Source organism: Rhopalosiphum padi, chromosome 1, assembly GCF_020882245.1.
Source record: "Rhopalosiphum padi isolate XX-2018 chromosome 1, ASM2088224v1, whole genome shotgun sequence".
Lineage (NCBI taxonomy): Eukaryota > Metazoa > Arthropoda > Insecta > Hemiptera > Aphididae > Rhopalosiphum > Rhopalosiphum padi.
In genome coordinates, this window is record NC_083597.1 from 3,034,237 (window position 1) to 3,061,433 (window position 27,197).

Sequence of the window (27,197 nt, forward strand, 5' to 3'; positions counted from 1 at the left end):
CGACCACTCCAGCCGTCTATTTATTAAGCGATAGGTCAGCAGCAAAAGGTGTTTGGCCGCCGAAGCCTAGCTGTCATCGGCTGGCCCTCCTGATGGTTTTGGTCGAAGACCAATGACCAAAGACGATGGTTGAAAACCTGGTCGATACCACGTTTTGAAACATGGTTTAAATCATGAATGCAATATGCGTTGGTTTAAAAACGATCATACCGTATTATCATATAAAAATATTACACAATTAGTTTATCGGCTTTGTTTTCGATTTAAAATTAATGGCGAAGTGTCTTAATAAAAAACATATTTAGACATTTCAGTTGAAGCGATTTAAATATAAGAATATTGTTCTCGCGGATGGAATTTGAAGGGCTTTCATATTTAGACGGCTAGCGTTTGTTGTAAATTAGGGTTCCAAAATCCTGAACAATAAAATGGCAGCCAGCGGGGGTTAAGTGTAATATGCTCTTTTAATTGGACAGATGGTTTGCATTTGTTCTGCTCACTACAACGGAAATCCAGTTTTATGCATTTGTGTTTAATAAACCATTTTCATTTATATCCACGTTTTACTATACTATATTATTATACACAATGTTCGCGTGTAGAAGATACTTACTATTAAGGCATTAAATTAAACTATCAATCTTATTTCATTAAAAATATATTTATGATCATCAAATTATATTTTTAGTTAATAAATATGTTTTAAACGCGAAAAAAATGCAAGATATACTATTTATCTTTACTCGTTGAATTATAATTACTCAAAAAGTTAAAAATGCTTGAAAGAAAAGGCGTGTTAATTGGACCTTTGTTATAATTTGATATTTTTTTTACGGGCTTAGATTTTATTGACAGAGTTTTAGATTTAATAATTATTAGTAATCGCAAATTACAATAACGATTACTGCAAGGGGCTAAGATTTATATAAGCATTGGTAAATGGTATGTTTTTTTTAACACCTCTATTTTACCGATTTGGTTAGTTACTGATTTAATCTATTCTGTGGTTAGGTTTATTCTCAAATCGTCTTATATTGATACAGATGATTTATTTATTATTTTGTATATTGTAGAATATTAATTAAATTTGGTATGCATAGATAATCAAGAAAAATAAATGGCTTATACTGTTTATAGTTTATTTAAAATGTATACATACGTGGTGAACATGGTTAAATTAAGATCCTTATTTAAATTCTATAAATTTAATGATTTTGCCATTAACGAATATAATGTATTTATGTAACTATTTATGCTATGGATTTATTTAAAAGTAATACTTAAAAAAAATGATTCAGCATATTAAATAAAAATTAATTCAATCTGTTTAAAATTATAAGATGCTTCTCCTTCACTTAATGTTATATCTTGTGAAATGTAGTTGACATTTTACTATTTAATATTGATTATAAATCTTAGCCCTAAAATGGCTAAAAAACAAAATACAAAATCGAAGAATTTAATTCAACTTGTATATCCTAACATAATAGTAAAAACAACTTCGATAAAATGTGTTTGGTTTATATATTCTGATATTCATACGTATGACAGAGATGGGCAACTCAAAATTACTAGAGGGCCGATTTTCAGAACTTAAAAATCTAGTGGACCTCTCTCTACAGAAAGCAAAAAAAAGTCAATACAATTTTAAGTAAAATATAGATAAATGCTAAAATTGTATAAAGTAATTTGAAAATGTAGTTTCAGGTCACCAGCTGCCCATCCCTGATATAGGAAAATGTGCCTAAAAATAGAAAAAAAATAGACCTTAAAATCCAAATAAAGCAAAATAGTACTAAACATCGAAAATACCTATGTATAGGCAAACAATTGTAAAATAAAATGTCGTTTACTGCGACATCAGGGAAGTCTGAAACAAGAAATTATTGGACGTTCCAAGACATACCACAGAAAATATTCGTTTTGTTACAACTTCTGAGCCCAGTGAGCCCCGATGCCTTGGATCATATACCATCTATGTAAAATATAAAATGCATATTGTAATATAATACCCATACACTGTGTATTTAAATGACTATTATGGCATGCAAGCGTACCCATTATACTTGGGCTCAATCGCATGTTATATAACTCCGGCTATGTTGCGTGTTTTTTATTTTTTAAATAAAACGCTCATCAATGTATCGATATAATAACGATATTCAAGTATAATACCTAAAGTGGTAGGGTACAAGGGCGTACTCTCGCTACTTACTCTTCGGCACCCGACGATCGTATATAGCGAACAGTGTACGTGTTTCGACGGTGGCCACCCTGTACAGCGGGACATTCGAATCCCTACCGCTTTCTGCAGTTTCCTGCAGAACCGAAGCTCTTCACGCACGTTTCGTTCAGTCGTGCGTGTGTGCGGTTCCGTGTTCGTCTTGTGCGTGTTTTTATTCGTTCGATCGATCGCGATTTTTCTGTATCATTTCGTATTTTTGTAATATTAAAATTCTCGGTACAAATCGTATATTAAAATAATGACAATGACGTGATAAAACTGATAAGTCTGTGCGTTCGATGTATGTTCGGTTGTTATTATACATTACGCTATGCGATGCCTCAACGTATAGAGGTACCTGTAAAAGCATGTCCACATAGTCGCTAAATTGCAATTTTTGCATTCGTCTGACTTCAAACAGATGTCGTAAAAACCGAATAAAGTATGTACTTGCTATAATAATTGTAATATAGTATTCACGTGAAATGATACATGCTTGCCATCATATATGTAATATACTAATATGAATAAAAATAATATTACGTAGGTACATTATATTATAATAATTGTATACATACCCGATACCTACGTCTATATATACCTGGAGATGTAGGCAGCCCGCTATTTTTAAATAAATATTATCAACACAATATAATATTAATATATTAGAAATATTGACGTTTTTATTAGGACGGTGTTTTAATTTTTATATTAAAATATAACTTGTAAAGCGCTTTACGTTTACGTTTACATACTATTGTAGTCATCAATATTCGTATAAATATAATATCTAATATGAAATAGAATCGTATGACAACATAATTTGTACCTATATATTTGAAGCATATTTAGTTAGGTACCTAATAACAAGTATATTTGTTTGTACAAATACGATTAATGGTGGATGAGGGGGTGTCTTATACAAAAACCTTCCCCTCTCCTTCATTAAACCATCGAATGCTTATAATTATTGTACAGGGAATAACTTACTACTAATAAGTTTATTTTAAACTGTGTGTGGTATTTGAAGATATAGGTACAATATTATAGTATACATATACATTATACAGTATATATAATATTACAATATAGTGGTACACCGATTTCATGGGAAAGAAATTTCTGAATATTACAGTATTTATGAGAATTTAGAGAGGTACCAACTACCACTTACCAGTTATTATAATATAAGATTTTGATTCTAAATATTATAAAATATCTCAATAATGTAAACTACCTACATAATTTCATAAGCTACGATGAGCCTACGATTAAACTCTAAACAAATTTTCAGTATCAATTAATTATCTTTTAATTAACTCACATGTTTATTTGGGTTTTAACATAATATTTATTATGTGCCTATACTATTCCGTATTTCTATACATTTTTCAGTTTGCCTCTTTTAAAATTGTAATTTTAATTATTAAATCTATTTACAAACTATTAAAATTTTAATAAATAAAATGTTTTTTTCCTCTATACTATATTTAATTTCATAATGTAATTCATTCGATATTTTGTACTTGTCTTGTATTTATCAAAGGCGAGAAATGCATTACGAGATCAAAAGGATTGTTAAAAGAATCATATGAATATACAATAATTATTCTTCTAGTCTCAGCTTTTATAAAAAATACCTTTCATGTTAAACTACATATATCATATTTTTATGACACCCTAGTAGTATTTTATAAAAAATTCTAAGTGCGTTAGAATAAATGTCACTTGAGTCGTTATATAGATTTTTATAAATATTTATTAATTTAATTTTTTTTCTTGATATTATTATCAGTTTGTTTTAAAAGAACTATGCATGTGATGCAGAGATAAAAAAAATGTAGAATAAAGTTTAATAACTATTAAATTGTGTATATTTTTTAAATTTTAAAGTATTAAAATAATTTTAATGCTACAATATGTAGTTGTATAAGTAAATAAGTTCTTAGTACTTAGTAGCTACTAAATACTTATGTGAATCGCACTTATACATATTTAGACATTAGACAATCACTTTTACATTTTTGTATTTTAATTAAATTTTAAACTGGTTAAACATGGTAAATAATTCTAATTAAAAGATAAAGGAATAAACGCTATTGTAAAATCACTATTAATATAAATAGTATATTAATTATTATTAATAAAACTGTCGTATTAATTATTCATAAGCTCGAAAATTGATAAAATGTTCAAAAAATAAAATTAAAAATGTCCAATATATAACAAGGAAGTATATGTTTATGTAATGAAATCTGGTGATTTTTTTTTATTCTTTTTATAAATCAATGGTACGCGAGGCCTGTAGAATCATATAAACAAATTGCCCGCATACCTACAATGTCAAAATATACAAACATTTTTATAAATAATATATACAATATTATAACTGTAAACTCGTGAGTTCATTAAACAGCTGAAACTAAATCGAATTTTTGAAATACAGTAAATAATAATACATTTGGTATCTTGGTGTTTTTGTAACATTTACATTAGCATATTATTGAGTATGAATTATGTTTGAAATAGTATATTTAACTGTATTAGTACTTAGTAGTTATAAGATGTTGTTATCTATGATATTCTTTTAAAATATTTAGTATTTACTCATTCACTGATAAAAACATCAATAATACGTTAAAATATTTTAAATAATATACGTATAGTTACACAGTTACTCTATTGTCTATTTTAATATACCTAGTAATATATTAACACAATAATTATTGTCCTATTGCACTGTGCGAACGACTTTAGGTAACTATCTTTACCTATGGGTATTTATATTAAATGATGTGTGTTTGAAATGTTTTTAATTTAGAATCACAATGATTAGATAATAGATTGCATTGTCAACATGTAAATATAGATAATAAATATAAACCTAGGATTTTTAGTATTGTTTTTGTGAATCTGTCTGCAGGAAATAAAGATAATTCTGGATGCTTACAAACTCTCAGTATGGTCCCCTGCAATGTACATATAATCCGCATTCGATTGACTTTACACACACACACACACACACACACATATATATATATACATAAATATATATATAGAGAGAGACTATAAAGTATATATAGAAGACGGATTGAGACACAGAAATATAAAAGAACTTATAAAAGAAAAATTTTAAACATATACATAAAAGTTAAAACCAATAACTTACTTGCTTCGTGAAAAATCTAACTGTTAAATATATATATATTCTATATACATATATACATATATATGTATATAATATAAATAAATGATAACGGACTTTTTATCGGAAGTTATCCGAAACGTGTTTTTAATATAGATATACAAGCACTGTATACCTTTTTATTTAATGTTTCACAATATACATCAATATTACCAAGAATATTAGGTAGTATTTTTAGGTATTATGCTTTAAATTGTTAAATTTAAAAATTACTATATTTATTATTTACTTATACACACTTTACACGTATAACAATTGTACTTAAAGGTTGCAAAAGTTCAGAACATTGTTTAATAAATATATTATTATCAATATTATCTATAAACTTGAATTTGAAATTAGGTAACTACACTTATTTAATGATGTAAATATGATACAATATTTTAATAGATATTGTTATTTTAAAGTAATATTTTTTATTATACCTAAATGGCCATGGTCAGCTTTACAGTTTACAAACTATTAATTATAGGGGTAACTATTATTATTTATTAATTTTAAAAATATTAATTTTTTTTGTTACAAAATTATACGCATAATGCCAATATTTTTATAATATAGGTCATTTTCATATTATGCTAATGATGTAGCTGATAATAATAAGCACATAATAATACCTATGTATTCTCAATATGAAAAATATTATAATCTGCATCTACTTTTTGTGCATTGCAAGTTCGTTCAAGTTCTAAAGTGCAAGAGGTTATTTCACATTCTGTATAATAGCCATGATTACATGTATACTGCCATTGAGTCCAATCCCTTGGGTAGGAGGTGCTCCAGCAGCTGTTTGTTTTTACCGACACCCCGTGGTTGTCGTTCGGCACTTGTAATAAATACACGCACTACGCGACAAGTAGTGATATAATTGGAACTAGCGGAAAAGCGGGTAGATGGTATAATATAGTACAATGGATCACGTTCCACGTCATTGTGTACTGGTCGAGGCTTGAGGGGTAAAATTGCACGGCTTAGGTTTTTCGTTCCTATTGTACTTTTCCGGGAAAACCGGTGACAATATATATGCATATTATGATGATTATTGATTAATATAATTTATATATTACAAAATAAATCACGAATCATATTTTTATTATTATATGATGTTTAAGATTTAAGTACTCTTTACGTATGGTTAGGTTAGATATTATTAATATAATAATATATTATTGTTTTTTTTTTATATGTAATTAAAAATAAAACCCGTCTGCTTTGAATGTAAACAACCACGAACGACTTTTTAATGACATTTCCAGGAATCATTAGACGACGTAAAACAGATTTAAATAAATTTATTCTACAAATAGTTTCTATGAAGTTAATTAATATATTTTTATGTAACTATAGTTAACACTTTAAATTTAAGATTTTAAACTACATAAAAAAAAATAGACAGTAATATTATATTTTATTTGTAGTTTTATGTAATTTTGTGAAATGTTAGAAGATTTAAATATTCTAAATAGTTGGTTTATAGTGTATACATTATATTATACAGTTTGGAATTCATTTAAACACGTGCTTTACCTATGTTTAGACGTATTAAAGTTAGTAATATTATTAGTAGTATCGAAATCAATAGGTAAACAATTGTCTCCTTAATTATTATGTTTCATTAAAATTACGAAATAAATAGGAAAATTAATAATATATTAATATATAATTATATTGTACGTTTTCTTTTGGGGAAGAAAACATAATTTAAAATTTTTTTTATTATTAAAAAGTCACTAGTATACAACTGTGGAAATAAATTATAGTATCATGAAAGCGAGAGGCTAGATCATACATCATATTTGACATTTATTCATCGTAATGCATGCAGTATAATGTGTATAGTATATAAAATAAATATATATATTTACATAATATATTAAATCTCTGTATAGTTAAAGCTTTTTGCCAAATATTAAAAAAAATAAAAAATACCTATTTATGTATTTTATTTAATATATACATAATGATAATACATTTTACGTTTTTTAATACAACACTGTTACGTAACATTTAGTTAGGTACCTTTAGTATGTTTACTTTTTAATCAAATAATGTACATATTTAATTTAATTGGAATGTATATGATGAGTATACTATTAATTGTAAAAGTACTTACAATAAATTATTAATTGTTTTCCCATTTTATATTTTAAAGTAATATTAAAATACTCAATATTCCAGTGAGACACCAAATACTAAATCATATTAATATCAAAGTCTTTACTCTCATAAATACTTACATTATTATGTTTCTCAAAATATTTTTATTTCTCGGAAACAAAATATGAAATGTAAATATTTCATTATGCACAATTTTCATGGATATCAGTTTTTGTTAAATTAAAATGATTTTAGAATTTAGCGATTTAGTGTTATATTAAATAATAAGACAATACCTACTACTTTTATAAATTTGCGCGAGGTTTTTTTTTCAATTAGAAATTTTAAAATTGTTATACTTATAATTATAAAAATCACGAAGAGGATGTTGTACCCACACGTGCTGTCTCCTTATTAACGTGGCAAATTTGCATTGAGCAGAATTCATTTTATGCTGTTTGTTTTAATATTAGAGTCAATTTACCTATTATCAAACTTAAAGGTAAGAATATTATCTAGCGTATGATTTTATTGATATTTTTATTTTAAAGTTTAAATATTTTATATGACTAATTAGGCAATGATGTTGTGACCAGCTGATATGAATATCAAACACATAATACACAGTTATTATATATATATATATAAAAATAATATAAATATAAACGCGTATAAGTTAACTATAATTATTTGTTGATTAAGTACCTCCACTGAGAGGTCTCTTCGTTCTCTGTTTCCTGTTAAGTGTAAATATTATATCAATTAAACTAGTTAAATTATTGTAACAGCTAGATTGCTAATGAAACAAATTATGTTAATAAAAATATTTTACATAGCTATAACTCAGTTTAAAATAAAAATATCAATAAAAGCTTACGTTATTATATGCATAATATTCTTATCTTTAAGTTTGATAATAGGTACATTTACTCTAATATAAAAGCTAAAAGCATTAAAAAGGATTCTGCTAAACTCAAATTTGCCATATTGTACGTTAGTAAGACGGAAACAATTCATACAGTTAAGACGTCTTCTTAGCTGTATACATTATGAACCCATATTACCAAAAATAAAATGACCAGTAAAGAAAATCAATTTTCTTATGCTGTAATTATTGTTATGTCTTATACGTGACCCCCACACGTTTGTTGAGTAATAGGAACAAACTGTAGGCTTGTCATAATTAATTTCATCTTGAGGATTTATTATGACTTTGTCGGTGCAGGATAGATGTTTATGAGTTATGACAAACTGTTTTTACGCAGATGAAAGGGTTTCGTTTCCCCTCTCAAATATACTCTAAATAAAAATACTACGAGCGAATGGCGGTTAGGAAATAAAGAAAAAATTCCTATCGAGGATATTATTATAACTTACCGGAGTATGAATGACTCCAGACGGATTTCGTTCCACAATTAGCTCTGTTTTGCTCAGTAAACACGTTAGCCGCTCTGAAATGTTGCCAAACATAAAATCTTGTATAAATGTTATTGATGTATTTAACGACTATTTTAAATTACCTAAATTTTTTCCTTTTATTATAAATAAATAAATGTAAATAATATCGTTTGTTAATATAATAATATAATATATATATATATATATGTATATATATAATAAGCTCAATATAGGAAATATCTAGTTCATTTTTAGAAACTATACTCGATAATAACGGAATAAAATGTTTTAATGTTCAATACTCATAAATCATGTGAAACCTGTCTTAAAAAAAAAAATAATATTATTATATAACTATCATATAATTTATATGTATTAAAATAAAAATTACAACACTTAATAGTATTTTGAAATACTAGAGAGATATATCAATAATTTGTTTTTTATAAATTTTTCGAAAATATGATACAAGCTTTATATAGGTATAGTAAATAATTTTAAATATCTTAATATCATAGTATTTAAAATAATAAGTTATATTTTAATAACATATACTAAGGTTGTATAATTGTATATATTATTGAATTTAATGTTACAAGTGTTATAAATCATAAAATATTGCTTAGCTAGTAGGTAGGAAATTTTTTATTAATAAATATTTTTTTTCTAGAAAAAATAACGTCTAGAAATTATGTTTGTAATTTACTTTATCATCTGCTTTTATTTTCATGTTTGAAACTATATAGATACCTTATATATATAAATTATAGACGTAAAAACGATACAATTATTTAAATATAAAGAGGGAAATTTTCTCGTAATCATATTATAAGTATTACAATTTTAAGCAGAATTTATTATAACTAAGGAACAGATTTAAATGCTCTAAAAAACAAGAAAAATGTCTTAAGAAGATACGATTTAATGCACTCATCACAGAATGATTTTAAAAAAATGCACAGTTAATGCACTAGTTATAACATAACTGTTTTTAATAATTGAAGTGTATAATGTTTTTTTTTAAATAATATGAAAATAAAATATCTTAAAGGTTAGAAATTGGGAACAATAAACGTAAAACAGCTGAAATACTGGAGATTTACGCAACACTAGTTTTCAATAAAATCGATACTTTTATTTTGTAATTCAGATTTAAAATTTTACTATTTACTATAAAATGAATTTCTAAATATGATATAAGTTTTTCTTAAAAATATTTTAATACTTTCTAAACTATATTTATAGAATTTCTAGTTTATTTTTCGATTGTTTTAAGTTTGGTAATACGCGCGATTTTCGCTTTTTAGTTAAAATTTTTTTAATATTTATATAAGGTTTTTCATGAGTATTATTATTACAGTAGTTTAAAAATATTGAAAATGCTCAATTTTTTTATAGCCATTTGAAATTTAAAATTAATGAGATTGGATATTTATATGATAATTAATAACGATTTTCCTGAAACGATTTGTTATTTTGTTTTAATAAAAAAAATATTAATCTGAGAAACTTTAATCTTCTCGCCAATACCACGGACAATTATTGTGCTGTATACTGGGCATACTGGCATTGCATTTTTACTTTATAAATTAAATCATTAAATGTTAATAATATAATATAATATACATGTTATAACTACTTATAATCAGGGCCTGATTTGTGCACAATTTTTTTGGGGGCCCTCAAGTCAAAAAAATGTTCTAGAAAAAATCTACATAGAGAGGAGGGAATGTTGATAATAAAAAAAAAAAAAAACTGGGCAAGTGGGTATCGTTCTGCTGTATATTAGAGATGGAGAATAGGTCACTGGTCACTATAATGGATGTGTTAAATTTGAATGCAATGACAGGTATCATTGTATACTAAACACGATTCTGAACGGAGATGATTTGTCAGTCAATGATTTTTGTGGTTTTGATATATTTCGTAAACATTTGAACTTTAAATGCTTATATAAACAAAAATTGTGTTAACAATTTTTGTTTTTTTTTTACTACAATAAATACAACTTATAATAAACCTTGTATTAAATTTTAAAGATTTTTTGGATAGCCAAATTTTTTTTATCAGAATTTTAAGAAAAAAAAACTTAAAAAGTCGAAAATTTCAATTGTCTATAAGTAGCTTAAAAAAAGTCAAAATATTTTGAAAATTCAATCGTAAATATATAATCATCATAATATAAACATTCGGTAAAAATTTCAAGTATTTACAACGATTCGTTTTTGAGTTACAGCAAAATCAAAAAATCGATTTTGTCGAAAGGTGGTTATGCGTAAAAATTCCCGTTTTTCCGTTATTTTTTCAGGGGTTTTCCCGACGCTTTTGAAAACTACTGGAATTTTTTTTATTTTTGACCCTCCAAAGTACCAACTAGATGAATTTTCCTATTCAAAGAGGGGCTGAAGTTAAAAATCGAAGCATTATTACTACTCCAAAACGTGATGATAGACACAAAAATAATTAAAAAAAACACACACATCATTGTAAAATCAATACATTAATCACTTCGTTCATGTTATCATAAAAAAGTTTAAATTAGTTATTAGGTATCAAATATTTCCGATGTTCAAACAATTTTCTAATATTATTATTATTTTAATATTTTGTGATGGTACCTAATTGATTAGCACTGGGGTGTGGAATGATAAAAATAACCAAAATTCAACTGAAAATTTAATGATAAGAATATACTAAACTTTGAACATTGATAGTTGGTATTACATTTTAGAAAATACATTTTTGTGGAATTAATTAAAAAAAAAACAATTTTCTACAACTTACAGAGCCCGAGGGCCAAGTGCAAGTGCTCCATCTGCACTTGCATAAATCAGGGCCTGCTTATAATAGTATAATATTATATTATAATTATATATTATATGCGATGTTTATGGTAAAAATTAGTTCTATCTATAACGTATTACTAATAAATAATAGGTAGTAAATAGTAATACCGTATAATAAAATACCATGAAAAATGCAGGTGTATATAATATAGTGCCTGGCATACTGATTTCGCTTAACATCGTTTTTTTGTAGGTTAACACATTGATTAAAGTAATCTACTCAATGATGAGGTAAACAAATATTTAAAACGTATTAAACAGCATAGCAAGTTTTCCAGTTAATTTTTTGGTTCAATATTTATTGATATTTCGTACTTAACTAATATATACCTAGTACCTACTATCCATACCCAATGGCCAATGCTAATACTTATGTGAATTACAATGTAATATAATAATGTATCATGTAATATAAATACAATTAAAACCGTTTACCTACTTGAGTTTTATGGACACAAATAAATGTTATTGAGCTATATTTTATTATTTATTATATCTATATAATTTTTTCTATTTTGAATTTGAATATTATCTACTTTGCAATAATTTTGTAGATAAATAATAAATACACATTAATAATCAGTCAATTATAGCCATAAGTAATAATTATTAGCTATATAGATAGGTACTATTGTTTACTGTTTAGCACATTTATTCTTTTACGAAACTTATGACTGGTTAGGTTATTATTTGCCTACTGTATACTGTTAACATGTTTTAATATAATACTTTATATAAGGTATTGAAAATAAAATAGATTACTTAAAAATATTACTTATTAGTACTTCTTAATATACTGGAATAAATACATATAGCCATATAGGTATAAAAAGTTTTATTGAAATATAGTTCTGTAAATCTGAGGAAAACGTTTCGGGATGTTAGTTAAAACACAAACTGCAATCTAACCCTTTATAACGTTATCGGACGATGAGTAAGTCTATTAGCTTTCTGTCGCTAGCGGATTCGATGAATCCCGCGATTATTTTTAATCAACACAATACGATAAATTACACTGTCAAAAACGGCGTAGGGTCAGCACATGCAAAGAACAGGGGATAAATACACCCTCTTTCGTTTGACGGTGGGAGCATTTGTATAATGTATAAGCACTAGTGTGTCACCCTCTCCAAAAATTATGTGTCCGATCCGCGAACAATCGTTTGGGAAGAAACTTTTTCAGGGGCGACACAACAAAGAAATTGTTATTACAGTACAGAAATATAATAGAACTAATAATCTTTATGAATTATATTTTAATATGTATACAAACATACTATTTTGATAGAATTAATCAATTATTATTATACGAGTAATTATTGCAATAATAGCTAGGTAAATAGTTTAAATTCGGTTAAATATAATTTCATACTTATGTGATGAATTTCACATAATGAATAGGTACAATATCTATCGTTTTGGGTATAACAGAAATATTTTACCAATTATAGTAATTTTAGAAGGTGTTTTAGTTTTATAGGAGTTAGATATGACCATAGAATGATATTTAACTATCATAGTTTAATGAAATGTAAATAGTTTTATTCATATAGGTGAATCATAATCAATGACTATCAATAAACAAACCAACACACGATTAGTTTGTATGATATTATTCTACAACATATTTTATGGTTAATGGTTAAAGAATATTTTTTCAGAAGTTAAATTATAGAACGAATAATATAAATTTTGAAATGATAAAATATGCGATATCAGGAAGTATAGTTGATTAAAAAGAAACAAACTCATCGAATCGTGAAAAGGGAAATAAGTCTTCTCTATTGTTGTTTTGACAATCGCTGTAACTGACATATTATACTTTTACCATTGTGGTATCATTTACATGAACTCTGATATAAGTCCAAATAGGTTTCTTCATTGTATTTTTCCAGTAGTATAGAAAACACGGGTTATGGATCACAATATCACATTTTTATTTTTATAAAAAGCCTTAAATATTCTTATATTTTAATTTTAACAAATAATATGAATTTTTCCTCCTCCCAAAATAGTCATTCTGTTAGATACCTAGATACATTTCTTAATATTAGTAGTTGTTATTTGTATGGCTATAGTCTGGAAAATATTAACAAGAGTTGTATTCATTTATATACCTTTAAAGCCGTAAAGGATACTATAGATACGTCTATATATCTTTAGACATAGGTATACTATACTGATCAGTGATCATCGATGGTGTATTTAAAGTGTTATATAACACAAAATATATATTATACACCCTTAGAGAAAAATGATTAAATAAATATTTTATACATTTTATTATTTTTAAAGATATAACATTTTTTTTCCTTTAATTAGATGGCTACTGTGGAAATAACGACTTATGGGAGGCCACCGAGCCGTGGAGACATGGCGACAATAATGGAAGGACGCAATCAACGGCTCAAAATTGGAAAAACAATAAGAAGAAAATCACCAATACCAGTTCTTCCACCTAGAATTCCTACACCTATACCAAAACCACCGAAAGATAGGTAGGTAGTAGGTACTATAGATTACTGTATTGCAATTTATACATTTAAAAATTAAGTTGATTATCACACCGGTCAATATAAATTATTACATGGAAATTTGATTACCTATAAGTAACAACGATGACCAATTATGAGATAAAGCCAACAAAGTCCTCACACGCCTATGCTTAAAAGCTTGTTCAATGTTTCCTGTCCTACAAATTGACTCCGCAACTTTGCCTTTACGTTTATCAGGCACGTATACAGGGGGGTTTTTGGGGTTCAACTCCCCTCCCCTCCAAAAAACGAGGAAGAAATTGTTTTATTATGTTGCGATACAATTTGTATTGCTATATTTTGTATATATTGTAAAAATTCAAATTAGCTAATTTATAAACATATTGAAAAATAGTTTTAACGTTTACAGTATTTAATTTGAATATTCCGTTTGTGACTAATGAATGTTTAAATATTCGATCAACTTTCTGCTACTATATGCAATTTATCAAAACCAAAAGTAAAAATCAGTAGTCAAAATGAAATTTTTATCTAGTGTTAACGATAGTCATATCCGAATACTGATAATAATATGCGCAATTTATAGAAAAGCTGTGGTGGTGATAGCCGATAGGCTAGAAAGGTCATAGATAATAAAGAATACATCGTATTTGTTTTGAGGAATTTTATTTATTACATATATCATAAACTTTCAATAAACTTTCTCACCACTATTATTTAATGTTTGTTGAAAACTGATTTTCAGCATGATTAGGTTAGGCAAAAGTTCACAAGCTTGTACCATATGTCTTACTCTTACTCTTAATAAAATAAACAATACTTGCTCTTTCTATTTAGAGAATTCCTATTCCCAACCTAACTCAAGTTAAATATCTTGACAATTTGACATTATCATAGATATAGATTTACTTGGCCACTTTGGGACTACTTTAAATTAAAAAGAAAGATTAATAAATACTAGTGACCGTCTTAAAATGTTAACTTCCATTCATAACCAATCTTTTGATTTACAAGTCAATAATTATGCCAATATGTGTATAATATTATTGCGTTTAACTTTGGATTTTTACCAAACCATTTTAATAAAAACTTATAAAAAACCCTTTTAACCAATTTTCTTTTGTCAAAAAATGCTGCTCCATGGTTATTCCAATCATACTCTACAAAAAGACCTACTTACCTATATATTGAGACTACCGATATTCTAGCCAAATTCTATTGCAGGAAATTCGACCCCGGTTTATTGTTTTCAGCTCAAATTTACTAATCTCAAATCAATAACTTATTATTATTATTATTGACAAGCCTTCTCACTGTTTTTTGATTCAGAATTTTGAACCAAAATAATCTCAAATTAGGGTCGTTATTGGATTCTAAATGTTATTTCATGCTACTTTGTATTTAAATAAATAAAAAAAAATATATTTAAGCTGTTCATTGAAAAATTATTTATTTCCTATTGTTTTATTTTTACAGTTCGTCAAAACTAAAAATTGCCAAATACGAAAAGACATATCAATCTTCCTTAGCGGCTCGGATGTTATTATTTACAGCTGATTCTGAAAAAGAGAATGAGAATCGTATATTAAATAATAAGGTAATGCATTTACAAATATAATGTCTCTTATAATAGGTATTGTAATATACCCATTATGAACACTGAATTTTTGGTACTTTGTTGTTTTAAATTTCTTTAAATTATTTAATTTTGTTATAATTTTCAAATTGTTATTTTTACGATATTTTAATTTTTAAATGAACTATGAGAATTTTTAAATATTAATATTTTATTTACTCATAATATTCAAAAAATTTAAATATTGTAAAAATCTTTTGAGAGAACACAGATAACGTTTTCACCTATAAGTTTGATAATACACCAATTCACTCTAATATTTAAGTTATATACACAAAATTAGAACTGCTGAACATACTATTACGGTATAGTTTCGTTAGTAAAGACGAATATAACACATGCTTGTACGTACAGTCAATGCTATGCTTGAAAACTAATGTAATAATTTGTTTGCTAGATAGCGTTTGAGTAGTCATATTTCTAATGTCCGTTAGATAGCGTATAGCAATTCAGATTTTGTTTGTGGAGCACTAATACATTTTATTTATATTTCTTTCAAATTTTTCGAGCTATTAATTAATTATTAATTTTGAATTGTCTGAACTCTGAGTGATATAATTATAATAAAAACTAATGAAAATATGTTATAGACTTTGCTTATTGAGTATTAATATTTTTTATTAAGTAATTGTATAATCCTATAATAGTATTATAGTGTTCTAAAATTTGAAAAAGTCCTATCACTAGTTTAAAATGTTCTGTGACTGAATTAAGTTTTATACTCTTATCTAAATTTTTTTTATAGATGCGTTTTAATTTCTTGAAATATAATGTTGCTACAAGTGTGTATAAAACTCGTATATCTAACCAAGCGTAATTTTCTTACATGAAATTAGTTTTCCTGCTATAACAGGGGGGAATTGGCATATTGGAAATTGGTAATTTTTCAAACAGGCCGGCCTGTATGTAGTCCTTTTAATAAATAATAATTTTAGTAAATTATATTTTTAATTAATAATATTTTATGAAAAAAAAACTTTTTTTATTAAGTCAAATTATATGTATACCTACAACTACAATATTACGTATTTACTTTCAATTCGACCAAATTAAATAAATACAAATAGATGACTTAAACAATTGATGGAAGGTGGGTATTATGTAGTTTTTTCTAAATTAAATAGTTAATTTTAATTGTATAATTAATTATATGACTTCATTAGTTAGACTATATTATATTGTAATAACTTTATTTTTGAAACTTAATTTGAAAAATAAAGTACACATAAATTAATTTTTCAATAAAACACATATAATTTGTTAAATCAATATTTTCATTGCTCCGCTTAGAATCTAAAAGGTTATTGTGGGAATCTTAGAATTATATTTCTTTGAACGAAAAATATCACCAATCTGCGACATAACATTAAACATTCTTATAAATAAAAAATACTAGTATTTGTAGTCAATGATATTAGTTTTAGTATAAGTTTGGGACCTGGCCATTTTTATGGTATAGATTCAATAGAATATTTTTCTTTTTACTTTTTTAATTTGCAATCAAAATATTATTTAAAAGAATAAGTATTATTTTAAAATTAAAAAGAAAAAAAATGGAGTTGAACAACTTTTTGAAATGTCTAGCTATGTAGAGAACTGGTAGCAAGGTCGATGTAAGTTGTTTTTTCAGTCAAAACAATTATACGAATGGAACATTTTCCAGTGCGTTGCGTGCTGTGGCGGTGTAATAACGCGCTGTATGCATTCTTGATTATTAAAAGGACCAACGGTTTGGACACTCGTAAAAGTTTACGATGTCTGGTAAAGGATATAGGAAGGAAGGGTGAAATACAAAGGGTACAAAGAGCAATTTCGTTGTGTTTAGTCTTTATAGCATCATTTTTTTTATGGTTGAACTTAGAGATATTCTTACCTGGCACACGACGAGTTTTCTCGTTTGGATAAAACAAAATTTTTGTTAACAAAATTGGCATTTACTGTCTTAAATACGAGGTGTTTATAAACGATAACGAGTGTCTATAACGAAGATGACTCAGCTATATGTTATTGAGAGGGTGTGACGGGTATATCACCTAAATCCTGTCATCGGCGATAAAAACAGATCTCACGGTGCTTCCCCTATATCACCCTCTAGTTGGTGTAGTTAAATAAATTATCTCCAGATTTATATAATATATACAAGAGGGCGGCTCAGTTACACAGCATATTTATTTATACGTAGGCGATCATACTCATAAAATAAAAGCCATAAATATTTGGCACTTATCTAAATTTTAGCACAAATCCAATTAGCATGAATCAGTTTTTAACTCTTATTAACACACTTTCAAATTTCAATAATCAAAATACCGGATGCCCATTATAATACATTATATCAAAATATTTATAGCTATTAATTTATAATATATATTTATTATTTATTATAAACTTATATATTTTTACATTTAATTAGCAAATTTATGGTTAATTTAATAATTTTATTATGTATAAAACTAGTGTATTTTGCTTAAAATAGAAAATATTTTCATGATTTTATTATATTCAATATTAGAATTAATATTTATTTAATATTGAGTTGTGTATAATTGTTTGTTATTAAAAAAACGGTCTAAGTATTAAATTATTATTAATTGCAACATCACAAACATAAATATTTTTAACAGCATGTAATTTAATGTTTAACACATAATATTTTTTTGCGGACACGTAGACAAAGGGGTTTTGTGTGTTAAATAAATGGGGGGGGGGATCCTTCGATAATATAAATATATAATCCAAAAATATATTATATGCTAAAAATTATTTAGGTTAGGTTAGAATGGATTATATTTTGTCTAAATAAATATCTAAAAGTTTATCGTATTATATAATTTATTAATATGAACGTATTACTCCACGATAGATGTGTTAACAGCCCTCCTACCTTTCTAAGTTGTAACTAAATATTAAATTAAAACACTTCCCTTTAAAAAATCCTGGGTACGCGCCTGACTTTGTAACATTAGTATGAGTATAAAATGTTTTTAATTCTTGGTATAGTCATTAAAATATTTACCACAGTTATTGCAACCTTATAGGCGGTACAGACAAGATAAAAAAATTCTAAAAACTGTGAAAACCATTGTTTCACGCAAATTAATATTATGTGAACGCTGCGGACAGTTACGTAAATTTATGCTAATTGGCTAAATTCACTAAATTTAAATAAAAAATAGTTTTTTAATAAGGGGTGTTTGTTAAAAAATTGTCATGCTATTTATTTTCATTTTATACACAGTTCATAATTTTAATGTCTTCAGGTACTGAAATATAATTGTATTTATATACAATATAAACTGTAATATTTAGCAACTTTCAATAATCAATATAGAGAATAGGATTTGGTATTCTTGAATTATGAATACTGGATAGAGGAATTTTAGATACATGTTATGATATTATACAAATTACAATGTTTATATACCATACTTAAAAATATATGGAAAATAGTATTTTATGAAGAAATAAAATCACGAATAATAATAAATGAGTACGTCATGCAGTATCTATATTGTATAAAAAAATATTAAAACATTTAAGCAATGAGTTAAATCGTTTAATTTAATTTCTTCATTGAACTCATTATTAGTAAATCAAAATACGAATTTATAACTTATTATTCAAATGTGTCCAAAGTGACTTATTAGGTATTCTGATAGTAAAAGCGTCATTGCAAATATATAGCTAATTTTTTCCTTCTTTTTCCAAACGATTGTCTTTAGTATTCCTTACATGTTGTTCCGGTTTCCCCCATACATGCTGCCATACTGGTCAGTCACATTAAGTCGTCTCGTAGAAATATCCTCGAAAACCATTTGCAGCCATGCAATTTCCCAACCCAACTGACGGCGATTTTTATTCTTCTTTTTTTTTTATTTTTATCCTAGCGAAGGTTCTTATACGTGAGTAGAATATTCAACGACATTTTCCACGTAATTGTTTTTTAACGATGTCAACACATTTCTCGCATAATCTTTTAGGCAAATGTTGAGTATTATTTGTTTAGAAAGAAAAATTATTTTAAGGTGTTAATAATAATAAAAATATGAGTTATTGATCATAATAATAATTACTTCACCGATGATAATTATTTTCATATTTCATGAATGCAGAAGTTTGAATTTTTATACTTAAAATTTGACTATGTATATTTTTAAAATCAATAAACGTCGAATTTATTAATGAATTATAAGTCATTTTAATATTCCGCTTTTTTATTTAGATTAAGTGTTTTATTAATTTTAGGAGATAAACAAGGTAATCGATTAATGATCATGTTACTTACCATTAATGGTAATTTAATATGCAGTATATCGTTATAATAAATGAATAAATTATTAAAAAAGGTATTTCTTAAAAGCGTAATTTAAAAAAAACGTCCTATTTAATAAGTTATATTCTTACATTTTATGCTCAAAACATTTATCTATACTTTTAATTTAATATTTACTTAAAAGGATTTAAAGACTGGGTGTTAAACACTCTTTTATTTGTTCCCATGCTTTAGTATAAGTCGACAATATTTATAATATGCATTATACATTTTTGTATTTTAAAAACAATTCTGTATTAATTTGAGTACAATTAAATTATTTAATTTTATAAATAATATTGATTATTGGGTAATTTAAAGTTTCGAATATTTAACTTTAATCCGTCGACTTTTTTTTTAACTGAGTTGAGTTATAGATTGAATTGAGCTTACGTACACATTCTTATATATGTAATTAATATATATATATTCATGAAAATTTGACTAGATTTTACAATTTTACAGTTTTTTATTATTGATTATAGCTGATTTATAAACTGCCATTTCGTTAAAAATTATTTAAAAAAAATAATTTATGGTTTTAAAAACTATTAAAAATTCAGTTATTGCTTATATTTTAATATATTATGTGAAATATGAGTATTATTGTCTATACTCGTGGATATTATGGAGTATTGGAGTTAAACAATAAAGTAAATAATTATAATATAATAATTATTATCACTTATAAATTAGTCAAGCTAATGTTATATTTTCTAATCTGTTACTAAAATATGTTTTTCCAGATAAAATAAAAATAAAAATTAAACCATTTTAAATAAATAGAATACAGAAAGCAGACAAATTAAAAATTGAGATTAAATCTGTTTTGTGTATAGCATATTTGGACATGATTATTATTGCATTTTCAAAATGTTTACTGTAGTTGAAATTATAATACATCATGAATCATAATATATGAACTTCTCTTGTATATATTTATTGAACAGAATTGGACACATGCGTTGCAGTATTGATGTTTTCTTCTTACACAATTGCTTCTAATAATAGAGAGTGCGGACTTCAAATAAAAAAAACGCCAAACCACAACGATCCGCTTTAATCAAAGTTTCTTCAGTGTTCCACAATGGTAAAACAACCTTCCTCCCTATAACAGTTTGGAGTATTTTTGGGGAGGGTTTTTTTTTAATTCGTCTGCATACACAATAATTTTCTTTTGGATATAACTTAGACCCTTTTTATGTATACATTTTCTTTTTTTATTATAGGGTGTTGACTTCAATCAACCCTTGATTTATTTTTGACTATGTCTGCAATCATTAATTTTAAAAAACTGACGAAGCATGAAGTATTAATTATTGTATTTTACGATTTAAAGCAGATTGAGTTTTGCCATTTTTGATTAATCTTGAACTTTTGCGAATTATTTCTTATTTAGGGTGCCTAAGGAAACTGCTTAAAGTAGGTGGTATTGAATATTATTTTTAATAATAATATATAATAGTAAGATACAGTTATTTTTGCATAAAATGTAACATTGTATTATTGTAACATGTATAGTATACCTATGCAGAATTTCTCAATAATATAAAATTAACTTGGATAGGTTTAAATAAAACTAATTAAATGTGTTTGTGTAAATTAATTAATTTTATTCAGTATACCTAATGAATAGTTCATGAATTAAGTATTAACGAAGTATCTATATTCAATGTGTGTATGTACTATAAGAGGATTGGTTAGGTTTAAATTTATTTACAATATTTTATAATTGTATTCAACATTGCCTATGTTAAAACACTGTTCAATGGACAATCATTAATAAATCTATATAAATTGACTTAGTAAAAAGTTTTCTCTTTAATTGCATTTAAAATATACTCATTTTAACGCATAATACAACTATACAAGAGTTATTTAGATCATAATAGTATACAAGTATAATAAATACAAATATTTATATAATGTAAAGTTATGGTTTATTTTTATATTGTAGTATTTTTAACGTTTAATTTGACAAGATTTAACTTTAAGATTAGTATAAATATGAGTATAATACAATTAATGATTTCCGTTTGTTGTTCTTTAACCGTAGCTACGTTTTACCCATTTCACCATTTACTTCCCGTAAATACGAAATTACTTACACTTGGCCCATTCGGGCAACTACCCCTTCCTCACGTACACTATTCTAATAATTGATACTGTACCCACCGCTGCAGTCGTGCGTGAACACATTATTGTAATATCATAAATGGCTTCATCTAAATATATTTTTTTATCTTTAATAGCTCTCGTACAAATATTTTGTACTGTGCGGCATGGGTTAAAGTCCAAACCCTCAAATAAGTTAGTGTTTATAGTCATAAATTGAGGCTCGGTCGTCATCACTCCGAAATCCGGATAGTCGCCTAACGATTTACTTTGTCGCTCTAACGAACTAACATGTCTTCAGTTCACTATATATAATATATGTATTATACATATGGTATGTACGGCGATATTATTATTGTAGTGGTGGTTATATGGTCATCGCGTGGTTTTTGTGTATGCTCTCTTCACCACCGTGACATATTGTCAATTGTCATAAACGCATTTAAAAGTACCGTGCCCCTCATCTCCCACTATGTAAGGTTTTGTTTTGCTTGAAGCGCATATATATTTGTATATACATATTACATACACCGAGGAGGATGGGCGAGCAAGCGCATGCACCGGAACCCAATACACAATATTTTTGTTGACACTGTCGTGTCGGTGTTGTTTGCGCAATTCCCAACGCCGTCGCCGCCTCTGTGGCAGCTGCAGGCGCTTCGGAATGCTGATCCGATTAGACAAGTGCAAATTGTTGGAAGGGTGGCGGACACACACGGGGCCCGTAACTGCGTTATTCGCCCGCTTTTACCCTGTAGACCATGAAATTTATTGGGGGGTCGGTAAACTTGACTTGAGTTCGTGGTTCGATGGAAAAAAAGTGTCAACAAATATCACCGTAATCGTGCTATACTGATATATATGTATATATATAAATATAGCACTATATACATAATATACATATATAGTATTTATGTATGTAGGTGTAAGGACAATGTGCTGTAAACGTTTCCTTGAAGACATGATTAAAGTTTATTTTTAATTATTATTGAGTTTTATTTAGTTTTAAACTATTTTCTATTTTATTATTATATATAATATATTTATGCACTTAATAATATGTTGTATAGATCTAGTCGATTTTTCCTCTTCACGTACTAAATGATTTATCAGTGGTACTGTTGTAGCGAACTAGCGACTGGTATATTATGTTATCTGTCGTTCACCTATTCTATTATCACTTTAAGATATGGTTTAATAAACCTTTTTTTTAAATCGTTCGTATTTGACGATAAGTGATAATCATACTATCATAGTAATATTTTTATTAGATTTGTAAAAATTATGATGCCTTTTTGTGAATCATGGTGGTGAAGCCTCAGTATATGTAGTGAGACCTACACATTTGACTACTTATTTATTATCATGCTATTGTTTTTTTTTAAATATTTTTTATTTATTTATGATTAATAATTTATATTTAAACTTGATAAAAATGAATTAATTACTTAATAATATTTGTAATTTTAATACTTACACTATTAAATATATTTGAAAATATTTTACTTTTTAAAATTAAAAAAATAGGTAGATCACATTTCTTATTTTATATGATTATAGAGTTTTATACCACTGGTATACCGTACACTGTATGTGAGCTATAATTAGCGAATTAAGTAAAACAATTTTTTTAGCATATTAATTATTTAACGTAATAAATTAGTATAATTAATTGTAATTTTTTTAACATTAACTTCATAATTTTGGTTTAAAAAAAACGTGACATAATTAATCTGTGTTTAAGTTATCCTTGGCTTTTAATTTATTGATAGTTGTACATAACTAAAATGTAATAAGTTATCAATAATATGTAATTTGTAAATAAATTTAAAAGTTAAGTTTACACAAATATTTTACTTTGATTAATTACTCTATCAAGTATATTTTTTACACTTAATTTTAATGGGAACACTGTATGCGTTCCATTTGGTAATTTTGTTTGGTGTGCGGAGATGAAGGATTACATATATTATATAGGGGTAGATTGATTGATTCTTAAAACCCTTTTCATTTTTTTTTGTATCAAAAAATCCATTAAATATATTTTAAGTGAATAAAAGGCCGTCTTAGTCTTTAGAATAATAAATGTGAAAGAATATATAATATAATATAATATGTTTTATTGTTAGTTAAAATATTAAATGATCATATTGATATCAAACTTGATTTTAGTTTAATTTTAATAATTTTTATCGTGGTTACGTAGGTATAAATATATTTCTATGGAGTATATAAATTCTTTAAATGACGATTTTTATTAATTAAATTATACCACACAATAATAATTATTGAACGGCCACAGTAAAACATAAAATACAATTCATAACCAAGAGGATATTTGTATTGATATTTATTGGTTAATATTTTTATCCATTATCATAATTAACTAGGCGTCAACCTTCAATTTACTGCCTTTATTTTGTTTTACCAATAGGTAATATAAATGTAAATAAACTAAATAAATAAATAATAAGTGATGACATTTTTATTTTAATGTTATAAACCTATTAATATTTTAAGTGTTATTGTAGACAGACTAAACCTTCTAGAAAACATCTTAGAGAACTCAAGTCTCTCCTTCCATCCAATATCTTCCTATCGGCATATGTATTAGTCATACTCCTATACTTTGGATGAGATCAAATATTATAATTTATAGCTGTCATATATTTTTCAAAATCAAACATCAAAAATTTATTATTTAATTAATATTATATTATAATAATTAGACATTGGTATATATTGGTATCTATGTGATATCTATTAGCAATATTATCGCGTGTACCTAGGAACGATATTAAAAAACATACATGGGTGGAGAGGGTGGAAGTATAGCCTTTAACATTTTTGACTAGATTTAGAAATGCCGAATTTTTAAATGTCGAACAAATTTATTGAGTGTTGTTTGCCAACAGAAAGTCTATCGTTGCTGAGTAAAATGGATGTTATTCTCACGATCAACTACGGTTTGTCCTTGCGTGTACTCTCGTTTAAAAAAAATAAAATTTATTGAGGAGTAGTCATCAGCTTATTCTGATTATTCCATGTGCATTCTTATACATTATGTTGGCGTGAACGAACAAATTATTTTTAACGAAATTACAGTAAATTTTCTGGGTTTTATTATTTCAGTTTTTATATTATCTACATAATATAATTGATAAGTAGTATGCGTGTAGTTTTTTAAATTAAGCATCGTTACAACATCGTTTTTGTTTCGACCTGCCGTGAGTTGTCACAAAAAACAATAGTATATAATATTTGTCTTTATGCTGAAGAACTAAAATAATATTATAAATTCTAGTTTTCATATTTTCAGTTTAATTTCAATTGACCACCGTAATTTCACATTTTTTTGTTGGGTTAACAAACCCTGTGTGGCGGTGCAGCATTAAATAAATACCACGGTTAGTCGGTAATCGTCGAACTACCTATATGTAAACAAACGTCGATGGTAATGCGTGATCTACGGAGTACGGACTCACCAACGCAGCGGCAGGTGTGGTTTGCGGAGTTTCTATATAGTTTAAAAAATTTCAAACAATATGCCGATGTTGTAGCCATTAGAAAAAAGTTAAAATGCGTGGATTTTATGGTACATTGAATGAGGATTGTATGAGATGTGTTATCCTAGCATCATAAGATAAAAATTGTTCGGTATTATGTTATTTATTGAGTAACAATGTACGATTAAAAAAAACTTTCGTGACATGGTAAATTGGTAACGTTACTGGTATGGTTATAAAATGTTTGTTTTCAGTTACAAATTTTTACACCATAGTGTTACCTATCATAGTATATTCTGGAATACTAGAAAGTAGAATCCAATCCTACTTAAAGTATATGTAATATACGTTCAATAGCGGTTTCTAAATTTTTTTTCCGCTGTGCTCTTTTGGGGCCAAATTTAGCTGCGGTGCGTTTTTTTGACTACCATGAAAAACAAAACAAAAATATTCTATAAATTTCAAATTATTTACTATGAGCTTTAAATCGCGGTGCTCTTAGAAAGTACTTGCGGTGCATAGTTTGGAAACCACTGTGTTAAACGTTAAACTAATTATTTCCCTTCTACAATGTATATCTTAGTATTTATGAGAAGCATTTGCTTACTTACGGTATCTATAACTTTTTTGAAGTCATGTTACTCTTTTTCGGAATATGGGTTTTATCTGTGGTCGATTTACGAGATTGGCAATATGGAATTTTCTTGAGTAAAATACGGAATCATGATTGACTAGCAGTCTTGTAAAAAATACTTTTAAAATTGTATACATATATAAATTGTAATTAACTGCAAATATAAATATATCCTTTCAGAAGTATTTAAAATACATTTCAATTAAATTTAAGAAAAACAAATATACAAATTCTCGGCGTGTATTTAAATACTTTTTATACACTTGTTTAAATCATTTTTTTACTTTACTTTATATGTTATGGTTATATATTTCTCTATAAAGTCTCGCACCATTTGTACAGGTGTAAGTTGTATGGTATATTCGTTGATCTTCATCGTGCTTATAGTTGGCGATTTGTATGAGTTAAAAAAATAAAAAAAAATATTTATTCACTTAAAGTGTACCTATTATGTTTAAAAATACATTTCAGGGTAATTTACAAGTGGTACCGTGTCACATTTCTTGAGTGTACAGACCACAGTTGGCTTGTCACGTAATTTCGTATTTGAATACTCTCCATCTCTGAATTTTGAATCGTTCTGAATTTACGTTTTTATTAACAGTGGGATGGAGGTTAGCGCAGTAGAATGGAGCTTTTCCATTGTTTTTATTTTTAGTATTATGAGAGTACCTATAAAAGAGTAGTTATAAAAATATTTTCTTGACGCGTTATTATTGGAATTCTTAT

General features: G+C 26.4%; 1 protein-coding gene across 3 annotated transcripts in view; it reads left to right on the forward strand.

The window, feature by feature from the left end:
* The first annotated feature begins 2,349 nt into the window (after positions 1-2,349).
* The window catches only part of LOC132922224 (kinesin-like protein CG14535), a 166,071-nt gene continuing 141,223 nt past the window's right edge, over positions 2,350-27,197 (forward strand). For all 3 annotated transcript variants that reach the window (XM_060985632.1, XM_060985648.1, XM_060985640.1), the window contains exons 1-3: positions 2,350-2,666; positions 14,093-14,268; positions 15,742-15,862. In XM_060985632.1, coding sequence (XP_060841615.1) covers positions 14,093-14,268; positions 15,742-15,862 — 297 coding nt within the window. In that variant the 5' untranslated portion in view covers positions 2,350-2,666. The remainder of the gene's footprint in view (positions 2,667-14,092; positions 14,269-15,741; positions 15,863-27,197) is intronic.